This window comes from Phragmites australis, chromosome 5 (assembly GCF_958298935.1).
Source record: "Phragmites australis chromosome 5, lpPhrAust1.1, whole genome shotgun sequence".
In the NCBI taxonomy this organism is placed as follows: Eukaryota; Viridiplantae; Streptophyta; class Magnoliopsida; order Poales; family Poaceae; genus Phragmites; species Phragmites australis.
The window spans coordinates 45,307,613-45,324,058 of record NC_084925.1 but is presented as its reverse complement, the minus strand read 5'-3'; the positions used below and the strand labels follow the sequence as shown (position 1 = coordinate 45,324,058).

General features: G+C 44.2%; 2 protein-coding genes across 4 annotated transcripts; one reads left to right on the top strand and one right to left on the bottom strand.

Annotated features, from left to right (window-relative positions):
• LOC133919990 (DEAD-box ATP-dependent RNA helicase 1-like) lies at window positions 1-8,317 on the top strand. 3 transcript variants are annotated; one of them, XR_009909983.1, is made up of 10 exons: window positions 1-294; window positions 1,635-1,869; window positions 2,008-2,262; window positions 3,129-3,271; window positions 3,496-3,673; window positions 3,804-3,991; window positions 4,184-4,388; window positions 5,224-5,329; window positions 5,446-5,608; window positions 8,184-8,317. XR_009909983.1 is itself a non-coding variant. In XM_062364599.1 (9 exons), the coding sequence occupies exons 1-9, from the start codon at window positions 158-160 to the stop codon at window positions 5,550-5,552; spliced, it is 1,554 nt and encodes a 517-aa protein (XP_062220583.1). In that variant the 5' UTR covers window positions 1-157; the 3' UTR covers window positions 5,553-5,856. The 3 variants fall into 3 exon arrangements, 1 of the variants encoding a protein (XP_062220583.1); XR_009909984.1 differs by lacking the exon at window positions 8,184-8,317 and adding an exon at window positions 6,438-6,576; XM_062364599.1 differs by lacking the exon at window positions 8,184-8,317 and having other exon boundaries at window positions 5,446-5,856.
• On the bottom strand, window positions 8,311-12,112 carry LOC133919992 (transcription factor LRL3-like). Its single transcript, XM_062364600.1, has 7 exons — window positions 11,659-12,112; window positions 11,487-11,570; window positions 11,108-11,284; window positions 10,751-10,816; window positions 9,777-9,842; window positions 9,585-9,653; window positions 8,311-8,815 (listed from the first exon to the last, which is right to left on the bottom strand). The coding sequence occupies exons 1-7, from the start codon at window positions 12,019-12,021 to the stop codon at window positions 8,459-8,461; spliced, it is 1,182 nt and encodes a 393-aa protein (XP_062220584.1). The 5' UTR covers window positions 12,022-12,112; the 3' UTR covers window positions 8,311-8,458.
• Between the last annotated feature and the right edge of the window lie 4,334 nt (window positions 12,113-16,446).

Here is a 16,446-nt window from a genome sequence, read left to right as displayed (position 1 = left end):
CTAGTTTGCCCCAACGCCGCCTCCAATTCGCGGTTCCCGTCGCAGCCAGCCAGCCACCTCCCTGCCCCCCGCGCGCGCCGCCTCTTGACAGTGCTCCTCGCCGGCGTCGACTCCTCCTTGACCTTTCGACAGTCGGCTGAGGTGGGTTCGGCTGCTGATGGTGGTCATGGCGAGGAAAGACGATGAAGTGGGGCCCTCGGACCGAGTGCCGCACCTGCCGTGGATGCGATACCCCGTCGACATCGACGCCTTCTCCGGCTGCCCCGTAGCACAGCTCCCCCGCCTTGACCCCAGGTGCGCTTTCCATGCTCCCACTTTGTCCTTGTGATCACTTGAACAGGCGATTCGCTAGTTTTGGTTGCGGCTCCGAGGAGTAGAAGAATAGGACATAGAGTTAATTGTGTGGCTTTGATTTTGATTTAGCTGTTGACATGCGGGTGGGGGAATCGCAGTGCGGGTGTTATTTAATTTTCACTCTCGTGGATTTGAGATTGGCCTAGAATAAAGTTTGCTCTGCTTGGTACTTGGTTGCACGTCGGAACTGTAATGCTGGATGGTGGGTGTTGCTTCTGCAATTTGTTAGGTTTGAGGTTCTATTCCAACTATGCTGCATTAGCAAAGGTTCAGTGGCATTTCGCTGAATGGCTTGTGTTTGTATGCTTGGCATCTTAGGTAGTGTTTGGTTCATGCACTGGAATCGTAAACGCAAATGGCATCAAATTACACCGGTAGTGTAAACGGAATGGGCTAAAGCAGGATTTGTTTGGTTGGGCGATGGTATCGAAAACCCATGGCAGAGCTCCATCCCTCCCAAGCAGCCGACACCGTCGACCTCAACACCAGCCACTTCTGCTGCATGCCCTGAGCCACCTCGTCCATGGACACCGTCTTGGAGGCAACCATGCCCGCCGCCGTCATTCAAGGTAACACCACCTTTAAACTGGGGAAGATCTCGTCACAAATCTGGAGCTACCCAAAGCTGGGAAAGTCGTCCCTTTGCGTGGACAGGAACCTCACGCATCATCGGCTGGCTCGTCCTCACTATGCATCCTTGTTGCTCTCGCCCCACGGCCATGCCCCCTCTCCATCTCGGCGGGCAGTGGTGAAAAGCTGAGGGAAGCAGTATGCCTGGAAGATAGCCCCTAGTGGCGGCGGCAACAGCACTTCCGAAATGACGGAAAGGGAAATGGATGCAGTGAAACTAGGTGACAAAGAGCTCGAGGGAAGCTGATTGCTAACCGGAGGTTAAGAAGACGGACGGTGGCATCAGCGATTGGGTGGTCGGGAGAACGAATGAGGCCTCGAGGAGATGGGTATCGAATAGTTATGGCGCTGCGATACGGGATATTTTGAGCGGTATGCGATTTGTACATGGTCGTTATTAGATCCTGCGTCATCAATTACTGAGCACTCACCAAACACCGGGTAACATAATCAAGTTACAATGTAATCAGATTACACCCTGAAACAGCCGAACCAAACACCACCTTAGTTCCCTCACCGATAGTTTTCAAATGCATTTTCAGTACAGTCAATCTATCAAGCAAGGAAAGTGTCCGCTTAATTACGCAAATATGCTAGAAATAAGTAAATAACACATTTACATCTCTGATGACTATGTTTTACTGTTGTAGATTGGCGGAGGCTTTGCAGAGAATGGGAATTGAATCATTTTTCCCGGTTCAGGAAGCAGCTTGGCTGGAAACAATTGGTCCTGGTGCTTTTGAGAGGGATATCTGTATTAACTCCCCAACTGGATCTGGCAAAACTCTTGCTTATGCCCTACCTATTGTGCAAATGCTCTCCACTCGGAAAGTAAGGTGCTTACGTGCTTTGGTTGTGCTGCCTACACGGGATTTAGCCTTGCAGGTTCGTGCAACTTCCTTTTACCTTTTAGAAACTTATATCTGCTAGTTTTTAGTGTGATCATTTGAGTCTGACATTTATCCATTTCATATTAGCTCATTTAACAAATGAGAAGTATTTCCTGTTGTTATTCAACTCCAGGTTAAAGAGGTTTTTGATGCTATTGCTCCTGTGGTGGGCTTGACAGTAGGTTTAGCAGTTGGTCAATCGTCAATAGCAGATGAAGTTTCCAATCTTATCAGGAAGCCCAAACAAGAGCTTTACCCAACTATTGATGAAGAATATGCCCAGATGGAACCACAGACTAAAGTTGATATATTGGTGGCAACTCCTGGAAGACTGATGGATCACATTAACATGACAAAAGGTTTCAGTCTAGAGCATCTTCAATACCTGGTAGGGTTATTGACAACAATTTATATTCCCTTTTTGCATAACTTGTTCTCCGTCTCCTTAATGCTTCGTTTGTTTACTTTGGTTTATAATTTCAATTTGTTATGGATCCACTGGTCGTTTCCTTTTATGGAATTGTTTGTTTAAACCTTGAAATATTGCTGTAGTGTTGTGGGCGAACACAGCACACTACAGTATAAATATAAAACGAATGTGTCGTGTAGATTTTTAGTGAAACTATGCCCTGGCAATGAATTTTGGTCATAGTGTTTACAAATTTCTTTGTGCCTGGTTTATATCCAAATATGTAATACAATATTGCAAATAATATCTTCTATAACGGCGTAACTGCATGATTATTCTGGGCCAATTTGAGCAATCAAGTGAAGCTCCCAGATTCACATCTTACTTTGACAACCGAGCAATAGCTCGGTTTGTAGAGCCTCCAGTTGAGAGTCCGCCCACCCAGGCTTGGATCTGGGTGCTCGCAGGTTGTGTGAGTACCTCCCTAAAAAGGGTTTGGTACTCCCCTCTCTTAAGACAAAGCTAGGGGGACGTCTTCTCCCTGCGGTCGAGTTTTTATTATTATTTTATTTTTACATCTTTAGATCCTTACCGTGGATGACTTTCAGAACTGTGCTAGTGCCTAGTATTACCTTTGCTTGCAACATAATTTTACATAGGCTGCTCTTGTTTTCTGGGAATTATTGGACTTAGATGGGCAGCAGTTTGTAGTATTTGTCTACCTAGGCTGACATACAAACTTTAGCCTTAGCATTTTTTTAGATTGCTTTAGTCTTATCACGATTGCACTTTTCCAACTTATTAGTACCTCATACTTCACTTATTAATTATTATGTTGGACACAGGTTGTTGATGAGACGGATAGGATGTTAAGAGAGGCTTATCAATCCTGGTTGTCAACAGTGATCCAGCTTATTGGCCAAGATCATTCCTGTCATGGCACTGCCGGAAAAACTCTACTACATCCATTGACTACCATTAGAAGATCGTAATTCCTAGTTTCCTAATTATATCCTCGCATATTTTCTTCTCTTTTAGTAAGGGTCACATTTCATGCTCATATTTTTTTCCTCCCTCTCTTTTATTAAGGGTCACATTTTTGCACATATCCTTTGTACCTTGCAATCTTGTCCTTTCCTGCCATATTTACAGTTTAGTATAATGTTTTATATTTGAACCGAGGATTTTATTAATTTACTCTGTGCCATTTAGGGGTGTCGAGCGTGGGTTTAAAGGTAAATGCTTTCCAAGATTGGCAAAGATAATTTTGTCTGCTACACTGACTCAAGATCCTAGCAAGCTTTCTCAACTTGAGTTGCACCATCCCTTGTTGTTGAATACTGGGAAGAAGCGTTACAGAATTCCTACAAAGCTGGAGTCCTATAAACTGGTTTGTCTATCTCTATGTAGCACCTGCACCTTTACCTTACATAAACAGTTTTGATGCATCCAAGTTGTAAACAAACTGTCGAACACTATTGTGCACGTTCGCTCATATTTGTTCTATGCTGCTGTTGCAGATATGTAAATCAAACTTAAAACCACTGTCTCTCATTGTTCTTCTCCAAGAGCTGCAAGGGAATAAGTGCTTAGTTTTTACCTCATCTGTGGAATCAAGTCATAGACTAAGCACTTTGCTTGGATTTTTTGAAGACTTACCCTTTAAGTTTAGTGAATATTCACGTTTGCAGCGTGAATATACTCGAAGGTAAGTTACTTATATTTTTTTTAACTTGGGGAATCAGAGTTTCTTTTTGTTCAGTTGTGAGCGAGTAGCCACATTATTGCAAATGTCATCTCTAGCTGGATCTGCCTTCTCAAGTTCTGTGGATCATAACATTTGGACCACATGAATGTAAACTTCTGCCACCTTGAGACATCAATTGAACTTCTCTCGCAGGAAGACACTGGAGGCCTTCAAGGAAGGGAAAATAGATGTTCTAATCGGTACAGATAGAATGGCTCGTGGAATACATATTGATGGTTTAAGATATGTTATCAATTATGATATGCCACCATATGTGAAAACATACATCCATCGAGCTGGTCGGACTGCTAGAGCAGGGGAATCTGGTTCTTGCTTCACCTTTTTAAGGAAACATGAGGTAATGCACTTTCTAACAATAATAGGTAGCTTTCCCAATACAACAATCACAGTGGGTTGATTTATTACTTTGTCATGTTAATATGCATCACTATATGGTAGAACTAGACTAAAGGGCGTAGTCGTGGGAGACGGGCGGCTTCGGCCGATAGCCTCGCCGGCCGGGTGCCGTGGTCGACTTGTAGAACGGGAGAGATAACCGAGAGAAAGAGGAGAGAACCGAGAGAGAGGAGAGAGGAATAGATTGATAATTCTCTGATTGATTGATCGATTACGTGACTTCTATAAATATAGGACTCCCAATGGAAAGTCCCTGACCGAATCCAACTCTATCTCCTAGCTGACTCTATCTTTAAACCAAATCCAACTCTATCTCCTAGCCGACTCTATCTCTAAACTGAATTATCTCTTATCTAAACTAAATTATTTCTTACCAAACTTATCTATACTGAATCTAACAGACTTATATCATTGCTGCCGATGCAATCTCATCCCTGTTCAGCTGTACAACTGAGGTTAGATGCATGAACTGCAAGTTGAGTAGTTGTAGACTTGATGGATGTTAGTTTGGTGCTATGTGATTTGGTATAAAAAACTGTTATAGGGCACTACTGACTATGAGCACCGAAACTTCCTGATCTTGGTTAGGCCTTAAGAATGTATAAAGCACTTTGATGTCTATTCTAGAGTGAAACATAGCTATGTACACTAACAGATGCTTCCTTTTTATCACCAAAAGAACACACAACTGGATCGTACGTAGTGCAGTTGCAATAGAATATCCTCTTTGTAAGTATTTTATTTCTATTTTGGTTTCTGAGCCAAATCTTTTGTAGGTTAAAACTTTTGACAAAATGCTCAAGAAGGCAGATAATTCTAGCTGCAGTCTTCATTCACTGCCTGAGGAATCAATAGAAACACTTCGTCTAGTTTTCTCCGGTGGTGAGATAATGGTCCTTCAGTAATTATGATATGCTGCTGTTTAGTTATTTCTCACCCATATTTCTAATGTCCCATCCATTCTAACTTTTATCATCTTCTTGTTCGGTTGTTAAAAGCTCTGAAAAAACTGGAAGAGTCTCTGGAATCAGAAGCAGCAAGGAAATCTAATTCGGGAGATAAAATGCCAAGTGGCTCTAAAAGAAAGAAAACAAACCAAAAGTGAAGCAATAGATTAGCTCTAGTTTTGAAGTATGCGCCTGCATTTGCTACAGAGATTTGGTGAGATCTACCTTCTAAGATGTCATGCAGTTCTTCTATTGTGCCATTATATTTTTCTTACATCAGTGTCATGATGGTGACATGCATATGTTTATCCTTATTGTTTGGCGTAAGATGATCCGTCATTGGTAAACATTTGTCAGGCGGCAATTGATTTCCAGTAAAAAAATGGGCTAGAATGGGTGCCTGATAAGCCTGTAGTTTAAAGTGGTCTTAACTTGGTCGATCAAATTTGAGCTTGGTTATTCTGAGTTGGGCTTGAAAGATTGGAGCCAAATCTTTGTTCTGCCATTTAAGTTGTGAATTTAACCAACCTCTTGGATCAAATAGAGTTCATTTAACTTTTCTGGTTGCTTGATTTGTATGCATGTCTCTTACATGGTTTCACATTTCAGCCATTTTGTTCTCCACTAACAAAAGATTTTTATATATGGTACTGCTTGACTAAAGTCGCCCTATTCTTCTATTGTGACATCAGACCTTTACATCCAGTGGCTAGTGCCCCTTCCTGAAAAATTTAGGAACCAGGAATGATGAGAGTGAGTTACATGCAGTTTGTGTAGAAAATGCATTCCAGCTGTTGGAAGGAAATTGGTGCATAACGTTCAGCACAATTGCTGAGAACTAAATAATATTCCATATCCTTTATCCCGCGTATCTAGTTGTCAGCAACTAATTTAGTTATTCAGCTATTTTCCTCAAGAATTAAGGTCAGAAACCTTGAAGGATCTTACCTGTTCAAGAAGATCTAATGTTCGTCTACCGCTACTACTACTTTTCTTTTGGCGGTTAGCATGCCTTGTTAATTACCTGATTGACAAATTTACAGTTTCCTACTTTTCAAATATGCTCGTCTCATGGATATCCAAAACAAGATGGACGGTTTCATATGTTTGCTGGTTCATTTGCCTTGCTATCTTCATACAGCTTTCGCCATTCCTGCAACTGGCCGATACATTTTCATGCAGGGTACCGTAAATATCTTTCTTACACACTAGGGAAAGTATTCTTTTCATTCTATGGTGTTCATCATCCACTGTGCATTTATGGCTAGGAGGCTACCCCCAAAAGAAAAGTTTGCTACCTTAACATCAATGTATCGGCACCCGTAATCTTTCAGTTATGCTTTACACTTGAAATATTCCTTCCTGTCTTTGTCGTTTTTTTACTCTATTATTCAGTGCCATTGATTGGAAAATGTCAAGGTAGCAAATCACTCAACTGGGAACCCCATTTCCTTGTTCCAACTTTCTACTTTTTTCCTGGTAAAAATCGGGAGATCTCATCTGCCTCCTGCAAATTTTGCGTTTTCTCGTGTGCTACCTTTCCTTCTGTTGCCCTTTTACACTATAACTGTCACTAGAGTTCTTTAAAGCTCGATCAAAGATGCGATGCCCTTCAATCTGTTGGTCGTATCAGGTAAGCATGGCCATGATTTGTTTACGTCGAGTCAGCCCATCGCGACGTGCGAGTTGAAGGCAGGGAGAGAATACTGCCACTTAGTAGCCTGCATCTGCTTGCACGTCCCCATTCCATTGCCCTTCTCGTATCATCTGCGTAACTTTGTTATCGCCTGCGTCGTAATCATTTGATGCTGCTTCATAACTAAAGGAAATGGTTAAAGAAAACCACCTGCAGAATGTTTTTGCCGTCTTGTAGGATACATGATGCTCCCCAAATGGCCAAATCTCTGTTATGTAAAATACGAGTTGATGTGTCACATTTTTCCTTATTCTTCTCGTATATAAAAAATCTTTTAAAATTCGAATAATTTACTCATTTTTGTTATTTACTCATCATCCAATCTCTTCATCTTGTTACCAACTACAAATATAGGACTTATTCTACTAATAAAAATAAATGAAAAACTTGGAAGGAAAATTAGCGGATAATCTCTTTTTTTCTAAATCCTATATGTTCTAAATCCATTTGGTGACGCTCCTATGTTGTATCTATATTTCTATACTTTGAATTTGTGCTTGATGCTATTATGTCGAATGTTTATATTTTCATGGTAATGCATAGATATTTAGCTATAGACATTCATTCTTCCATTTTTTAAGGCTTAATGGGGGCCCTATTTGTTGAACAGTAGGTTTGGGCTGTGGGGCCTAGCACTGCAGGGCCTTGCCTTGCCCAAGGCTCAGCCCGACCCAGGGTTCGTTCGAAACTTCCAAGTTTGAGCTATGCTCGTTTTGTCATCTCCAAGCATCATTCTCCATGAGTGTTTTTTGCTATTAGGCTACTATATCCTACGCAGAGTGCTATTACATGTGTGTTTTAAAACGAGCATTCACCTTATCTGCCCTCCGGAGATAACTTTACGGCACATGCTCCATATCTAAGGCTATCTTATCTGGTGATCCGACAAGCACCTAATTCCAGCAGCTTAGCTGTAAGGAAACAGCAGGCCTCTGCCCGATTCTCACATAATCTTTCATTTTCTTGACCAACTTTGCACTTGATACCGCTCTCCGTCTAGAAAAACATTCCTTCATTTGATAAATTCTACGCGGGATATGATCAGGCCCCCTTGGACCAATAATTTTGATTCCTCCTTACCTCCACCTAACAGGAGACACGACAGCTCCGAGACAAATTTAACAGAAAAGAAGGCTAGGGATTAGAGAACAGCTCATAGATCAAAAAGAGGAGGCAAAGAGATCAGAAAAGTTACTGTATCACACAAGAACGTGAGAAGATGGAACTAAAGGTTGCATGATTAAGCATCATTTCTTATACACAAACAAAAGGGCACCAACGGTGGAGGGAAAAGGCCAGCTGCACCATTTCACAATTCCACCCCTAGAAGGCACCCTTCTGAACACACAACCTCCCGACAACACTGCCTCAGTCCTTGATGGTCCGGGGGTCATCGCCACCAGCACCATTCACCAATGGAGGCGAAGCAAGGTTGCCGCCGCCGTGTAGGGGACCTCCAGCGCCGCCGCCCGTTGTGCGGATGGAAGGGCGGCATGGGAGGGACGAAGATGTGGCATAGGAGATGGCTGAGGCCAGAGAGATGGGCATCAGGCAGAGCAACTTGCCCTGCAGGTACTGCATGGCGGAGCCCATGTCCTCGTCCATCAACCTGGCCACTTGTTGCTCCGTCACTCGCAGGCTGCTGCCGCCATTTTCACCGTTCCTGTTACTGCTGGCGCCATTGCCATTTCCGCTGTTGCTCGTACCATTTCCGTTCCCGTTACCCTGCAAGAAGGATTTAAATTTGATGCGACTGGCAATTTGACTGATGAACAAGATAGTAGAGTACTGCTGGGTATTTTGTCGAATTTGGAGTGGTGGACCTTATAGTAGCCGGGACATGTTCAGGAGTCAGTTTGTCCTTAGTGGCTAGTACCTCCTACAGCTTAATTGCTTGATCAGTACCTTGTGGTCACTTTTCAGGCATGTGTTTCCTTTTTGGCTCCAGTCGGCAGTCCTCAACAACAAAGATTCCTACATACTTTTTCTGTTGTGTTGGCCACTAATGCTTCATCAGTTCCTTAAGCAAAGTTATGGCGCATATCTCCTTTTGATTTCGTGCAAAATTTTAAGCATGCTGTTTATTTTTACTAGCTCGTTTTGGTGAATGCCAAAGCTAGAATCTGTGATAAGACTCTGTGTGTGTGTGTGTGTGTGTGTGTGTGTGTGTGTATTCGATCATATGGACTTCACCAGGGATCAACTTTGGACCAACATTAAATTTTTCGATGGACCAAACCATTGTTAGATGGGTCAGAATCAATATAACAACTTTAAAGATGACAAAATTATGAGTACCTATTTGCACCAAACCAATGGTCAAAAGGCTAACACTTTCCCTGTTCGTTTTATGCTCCAGAGAACATCATTAGAGCATTTCAGGGTTCAACATATTTTGCCCACACGAATTAGTTAGCCTGTGGCTAGTATCGATTGGGTCGTTTCTGGCACTTTAGTTTTCAAAATAAAAGATCATATTACACAATATAGGTACCTCTGATGACATGTTAGCGATAAGAGGGGCAACCGCAGAAGCTCCGCCTAATCGGCTCATGCTAAGAACCTGCGAAATTGGGAACATTTGATCAGGAATCATGAATTTAAGTTGTTTTGAGTGCCCAATTTATGAGCAGCTAGCAATTTGGAAATCATCCATAGTAACCTAGGTGTAGCAAAGAAGAAATACCTTGACTTGGAGCTGGAGGAACTTCACATAATCAATGATATCGTCGAGCATCGATGCCTTGTCGGTCTGCAAACAAATTCCATATTATCATTTCAGTGACAGTGATCCATGTCCACTCTAGTTTGTGCTATGGAGCTCTAGCAGCCAAGACATGAGGAGTGATGTTTTTATTCCAAAGGGCAGCAAAAAAAATATTCGTTATTGCTTCAGATACTGTAACAGTGACTACAAGCTGTGCAAAACAGGATATCAGATTTGCCATTGGAAGCTCCAGAACAAACCGTAGCACATGGTGTTCTTGGAGAATAGAAAAAGCTGGAGTGCTAAAATGCCCATATTTCCGGCTATAGTGTTTTGCAGCCGTCGAGTAGTCCAAGCAAGGTATGTCTCGAAGTTCATGTATATATGTGCATTTTTATACCCAAGCCTTGTTAATCTGTCATTGCCCTCATGACCTACAATAATCTAGGAATCTAGTGGCTTAAAATGATCATTAAGCACCTAATTTAATCTTCATCCCCCAGAAAACGTGATGCGGCTATTCACAAGCTACTGCACTAGTTGATACCAGTTGTGGCCTTTTTTGGCATAGCCTTTTGGAGTAGTCACTAAACCACATCCTCCAATGGATGCCCGACACGTGTTGCCCCAAAAAAAAAAACAAAAAAAAAACACGCACACAATTAGTAAAGAGCAATGGACCATATGGCTCAACTACCATGGTTTCCTATTCTAAGGTGCACTCACTATCCAATCTTACATATAGAAGAACATGGCACGTTATACTATAACAAACCCAAGATAGTCTATCATTCAAAGACTGAATTTAAGAAAAAATGTACTCGTACAGCACGCAACAGTGCAGGAAAAAATGAATGCATCCTCACCACATTTCAAGGAAAGCTTCCTACTTTGTTCAAAAGAAAGAGGAAAAGGAGAACGGAAAGGAGAAAAGAGAGGAAATTTTGGTCTACCTTGTTGGCGTTAGGGACCAGCTCCTGCAACTCCTTCATCCTCTCAGCTATTCTCTCCCTCCGGAGCTGCAAACATACACATGGCAAGAGTGAGGAAGAAGACACAGAAGGCACAGCTCAAGAAGATATGAAAATGATCGGCAAAGATCAAAACGACTAGTTCTGCAATTCATCTCTGCTTCCTCCTAAATTTTGCTGCGAAATTGGAGCATGCGACAGTGAAATTGAAGTACTATGTGACAGGTCAAACTGGCGTACAAGGTCCAAGAACTGTGGAGCTCCAGGCACAAGAACACGGGAGAAATGCTGGCATTAAAAAATAGGGGAGAACGGAAAGGTGGTGGTAGAGTGGCGTACACGTTCGGCGATGCTGTGAGGGTTCGTGGCTTGTCCCCTCTTCGCCCGCTGGCGCTGCTGCCGCGGCGGCGCCGCCCCTCCGCCCGAGGACGCCCCGGCGGCCGGTGCGGTCGCCGGAGCCGACCCACCACCCGCGGCCGCGGCTCCCCCGAAGCTCTGCGCCGGCATTGATCCGCCCTTCGACGACACGAGGAGAAAAGACACGATTTTTTCAGTCCAGTTGATCAACCAAGAAAAACAAACTTGCCGCACAAAACCAAGAAAATGATTAGCAGCTTTGCTAGTTCTTTGCGCCATGAGTGAAGAAGCAAATTAAGTGGCGGTGGAAGTGAGAGTGCAATCGTCCTGAACCGGACGCGGGCAGTGGTTCTTGGCGTACCTGCCCGAACGGCGGCTGCACCGCTGTGGCGGCGCCATGCACCCCGGCGGCTCCGAACCCGTTGTACAGCGCGTGGTCGCCTCCCTGCAAAACCCCAAACCAAAACCACCTTAACGACGGGCGCAAAACGAAAGCTTTCCAGGAGGCAAGCAGCGGAACAGAAGAATCTTACGACGGCATTGGGGGACTTGAAGGCGGCGTCCATGTCCTCCCGCGACCTGTCGGTGAACAGAGGCAGCGGGATGAACCCCGCGGCGCCGCCGTCCTCGCTGCCGCCGGCAGCAAGGCCGTGTAGGTCGCTGAGGTGGAGCATGACGGGTTTGTCCCCGCCGCCGCCGATCTGGTGGCGGCGGAGGCGGGAGGTGAGGAGCGCGGACTCGTCGAACGCGGGATCCTCGGCGCCCCCGGCGGGGAGCTCCCAAGGGGACTTGCTAGAGCCGAGCTCGGACCACGCGGCCGGCAGCGTGGACAGCATCTGGTCAAAGAAGTCGTCCTGCCCGCCGCCGCCCTGCATTTCGCGGCCGCTCGGCTGCATGGGTGGGCGTGGCGAGATGGTTCTTGGCAACAACCTGTTGCACGGTGAGGAAGGAGAAGCAGGGAGGTGAGGAGAGCGAGAGGAAAGTTCGATGGGTTTGGAAAGGAAGCGAGGAAGCGGGCAAGCGAAGGTGGTTTTATAATCGCGCTTTACGTGCCAAATAATACAGTAAAATGGTGTCCTGTCGCTGATGTTAGAAAATGGGAAAATTGCTTGTTTGCCATTAAGTTAACTCCGTTTTTAAGAATTGCTATCAAAGTGGGATTTTTGTTACTAATTTGTCATTCTATAGTTTTTAATGTTTTTTTCTCAGTTTTCACCTGTAGCAGCCACTGGAAACGTCTCTTTTGCCCCTAACCGAACTGAATCACACCCGGTTGACTGCGCGCGGCTCGGGCTCGTGGACGACGCGCTGGAGCTCACGGAGCTAGCGCATGGCGAGGTCGGGGCCGGAGCCCAGCTTGATCACATGGAACACCGTGCTGTCCGGCTGCTCGCGGCACGGGCGCGACCGGGAAGCGTTTGGCGTTGTCCGGAGCAAGGCCTGCGACCGGACGCGACCACCGTGTCCAGCTTTCTCAAGCCTGTGGCCAACTCGGGGGCCGGGGCTGCTTGCCCATGGCATGGAAGTCCATTCCTTCTTCCTGAGGCACCAGCTCGAGCCGGTCGTGTACACTGGGACGGCGTTCGTTGGCATGTACGCCAAGTGTGGCCGCCTCGATTATGCCCAGAAGGTGTTTGACGCGCTGGAGCTTAGGAACCTGACGGCATGGAACTCGCTCATTGCAGGGTACGCGAACGCCGGTCAGTTCGACATGGCGCTAGAGCTCGTGGAGGAGATGAAGAGGAACAGGCTCGATCCAGATATAACCACTTGGAATGGGCTGATCACCGGCTACTCGATGAACGGGCTGAGTTCGCAGGAAGTGCTGCTGCTCCGGCAGATCACGGCAATCGGTTTGACGCCCAATGTGGTTTCATGGACTTCACCGATCTCTCTCTGCGAGCTGCCATAATGGGGACTGTGAGGATTCGTTCTACTTCTTTAATGAGATGCAGAAGGACGGTGTACATTACCATGTCCAATCGGATGTGATTCAGTTCAGTCAAAGGCAAAAGAGACATTTTCAGTTGCTGCTGCAGGTGAAAAATATGAGAAAAGGCATTAAAAACCATGGAATGGCAAATTAGCAACAAAAATTTCTACTTTGATGGCAATCTGTAGAAGAGACACAAAGAAGTGCTAATTCTTAGCAACCCAGTTAACTAGGTGACATTCAATCAATTTTACCGTTAGAAAACGGTGTAGAGAGCAGGGTTCAACTTATTAACGATTCCCGCTCAAAAATCGGTAACCGAGCTTATCGTTTCGTATCAATAATAGAAACTAACTGGTTTTCAAATTTAAATAAAAAAATAAAAAAAATCATAAAAAATAGAGACAATTCTAAAACCTTCTGTGAAAAAAATAAAAAATAATGTCATTTGCATCGTATTCTGTAGGGAGGAAGTTTTAAAAAAAACAAGTTGAAGCGTGTGGCTCATTTATTAACTTAGGTTAAGAAAAAGTGTAACATATGAACACATATTTTTATTGTGTAGGGAGTATCTTAAGAGGATCTTCAAAATTGGTTTCACTACATTTAGAGTTTTATTAATTTCTCCATAATTTTTATAAAGTTCACAATCATAAAGTGAATATGTTAAGATACAACACTGTAATTAACTTTTTTATGTCTGCAATTATTTTTTCTACATAAAGAATAGTATAAGTAAACTAATAAAAGTGGTTTCACTAATTTTCGAGGTGTGATGTGTAAGTTATGAATTAATCTAGTTACAACACATTTACAAAATCATGCATGTAACAATAACTATTTCATGAGTCAATTTATTTTTAAAAGACATAGAATCATGTAATAAGACTAACCAAATTGGTTTCATGATTTTTGGATTAGCAAAGAGTAAACTATGCATTTAACTAGGTTTAGCAACTACATTTTCTTACAAAAAATATTCAACATTTTTATGAGTATAAATACTTTTATCATATAGATCATATTACATGAAAACCAACAAAATTTATTTCACTTGATTTGAAGCTCAGATGAATTAGTTATTGGTTTTACAAGATTAAACTATTTTTTGATTTTTTTATTGAACTTCACTAAAATTCGAAAAAACTGCTTAATAAATCGTCAAAATCGAATGGTTACCGCTAATTCAAAAAATATGGAAAAACCTCTTGATAAATTGCTAAATGCGGTTGGTAACCGTAAAAAAACGATCAGTTACCGTTCGGTTGATTCGGTCTAAATTCTCGTTGAATATCAAATTCAATCGAGTCAATTTTGAGCAAATTCACACCAAATTTTGTCCAGTTATCACGATAACTGCGATTTTTTGATAACCACCGGTGAGCAATTTTCGAGGTCCAAACGATTTTGTGAACCTTGGTAGGGGATATTTGCTCATTTGCCACCCTCAGGAAGTGACAATTGCTACTAAGACCGACATACGGGCCCCCTGAGCCTATGCATGTGGGGCAGGATGGCAAATGAGATACCACCCGGAGGTCTTGATGGCAAATAAGCAAATGCCCCCTTGGTAGGGAGGCCTTCGGGTTGCATGGGATTTCCTTAGGGGCCCTTGTAGATTAGAGTGGTCACTTTTGATTTTTATCTTGGGAAACTACAAATGGATCTAATTGCAAAGATCCAACACGTAGGACTAAACTTTACTGCGATGGGAATATGAGGTAGTGTGTTGTTGTTGCCTCTTGGGTGAGTTTTAGGATATGCATGACCAGAAATGCAATTTCATATGTTTTTCACACGTATGACTAATCTCGTCTGTTTATCCCTCTCATTTGATATTTATAAATTCGTTAATTCTTTCATTTATCTCATGACTTTTTCAACTAACTCTTCAGTATGAATTTTAACACAACTAGACGGTCTTGATAGCCTATACATGCACAATGACTAGTGGGTATTTAATTTTTTGCCATCCTATTAGATGACAACTTCCCAAATGCCACTCTATCGGGTGCTTCAATTTTTTTGCCACTTCGAGGCCACTGCCTGGGGGCAAATTGGTTATTTGACATAGTTTCTTCTTCTGCCTTCCTTCTTCGATGCTACCATGGCCATGCATCTGCGCCACCGTCCATCCATGCCAGAAGTCATCCCGCTAGCGCCGACGAGGAGCCATATCTCACTGTGAAACCACCGCTCGGCTGCCTCTTCGTCAACGTTTTCTCCGGGGCCGTCTAGCCCTCCCCCCCCCCCTCCTCAACCTCTCCATCAGCGTGCTCTTCGGCGCCCTCTCCGTCGCCTCTTCATCAACCCTTGCTCTGGCGTCGCTCAGGCCTCAGGGAGCTCCAGATGCCACACTGGCCCGCCTCAGGAAGCCCCAGACGCCGCACTAGCCCGCCTCCTGCCACCAGCCCTGGCCATGACACACGCCACCCTCCCTACCACTATCGCAAACAAAGCACTCCACTCATGATGATGTGCGCTCCAGGCCACACTGCTAGTGCTCTAGTGGTGGAAGACAAGTCGCCACCGATGAGCTCCATGAGCACCCTACTTGTTGCACTTATCGACACCAACCAGGTCGACCTTGTCCGGAGCGGTGGCATCTGGCCAACACGGGGAAGAAGAAAGGAAGAAGAAGGAGAGGGGCATACATGAACAACAAATGAGCAAGTTTTATTCTCTCTCATGTGGCACTCAAGCAATCTAGTTTGATATAGGATCCCCTCCCTTGCATGAAACACAGAAACGTCATGAAAAATTCATGTAAACCTCTGGTTCTAAAAGAGATCCAGCTTTGTAGCTCAGATTTGGCATGGCCAAAAAGTAGCACGGTACTTGTATTTAGTTTTGAACTAGCAGTTGCCAAATTCTGAGAGGATTTGGGTAGGTTCACTGTCGCTGAGGAAAGAGTGGGACTGTGGCAGTGGCAAGCTTTTACCGCGATCACATCCATCAAATAGGAAGGAAGCCGCGATCGCCAGGTGATCGATTCCTCGCCGTTGTCGTGCACTTGCCAAGCAGTTGGTGCCGCATTTGACCGCACGGGCAGAAGGTTTGGCTCCAGCCTTCTCTCCCAAGTCCCAATGCAAGCTCTTTTCAAATGCCACGGGCAGAAGATTTCGCACGGGCATTTGTCCCGTTCCGTAGTTTCGCTCCAGCCTTCTCTCCCAAGCTCGAGAGTTGAGACTCCCTGCAGCTGCAATGGGCTGGGGCGCACAGCTAACGAAAGTCACGCGTGCACCAGTCACCTGTGTTTTTCAAGGACGATGAACAGACGGCGAAACTCTCGAGCTTGTGCATCTGGAATGGTTATCTTCAGAAATTGTATCAAAAGAAGAAGAAAAGAGGTTCATTACGACATGATCCTATTCAGAATCGGAGAATA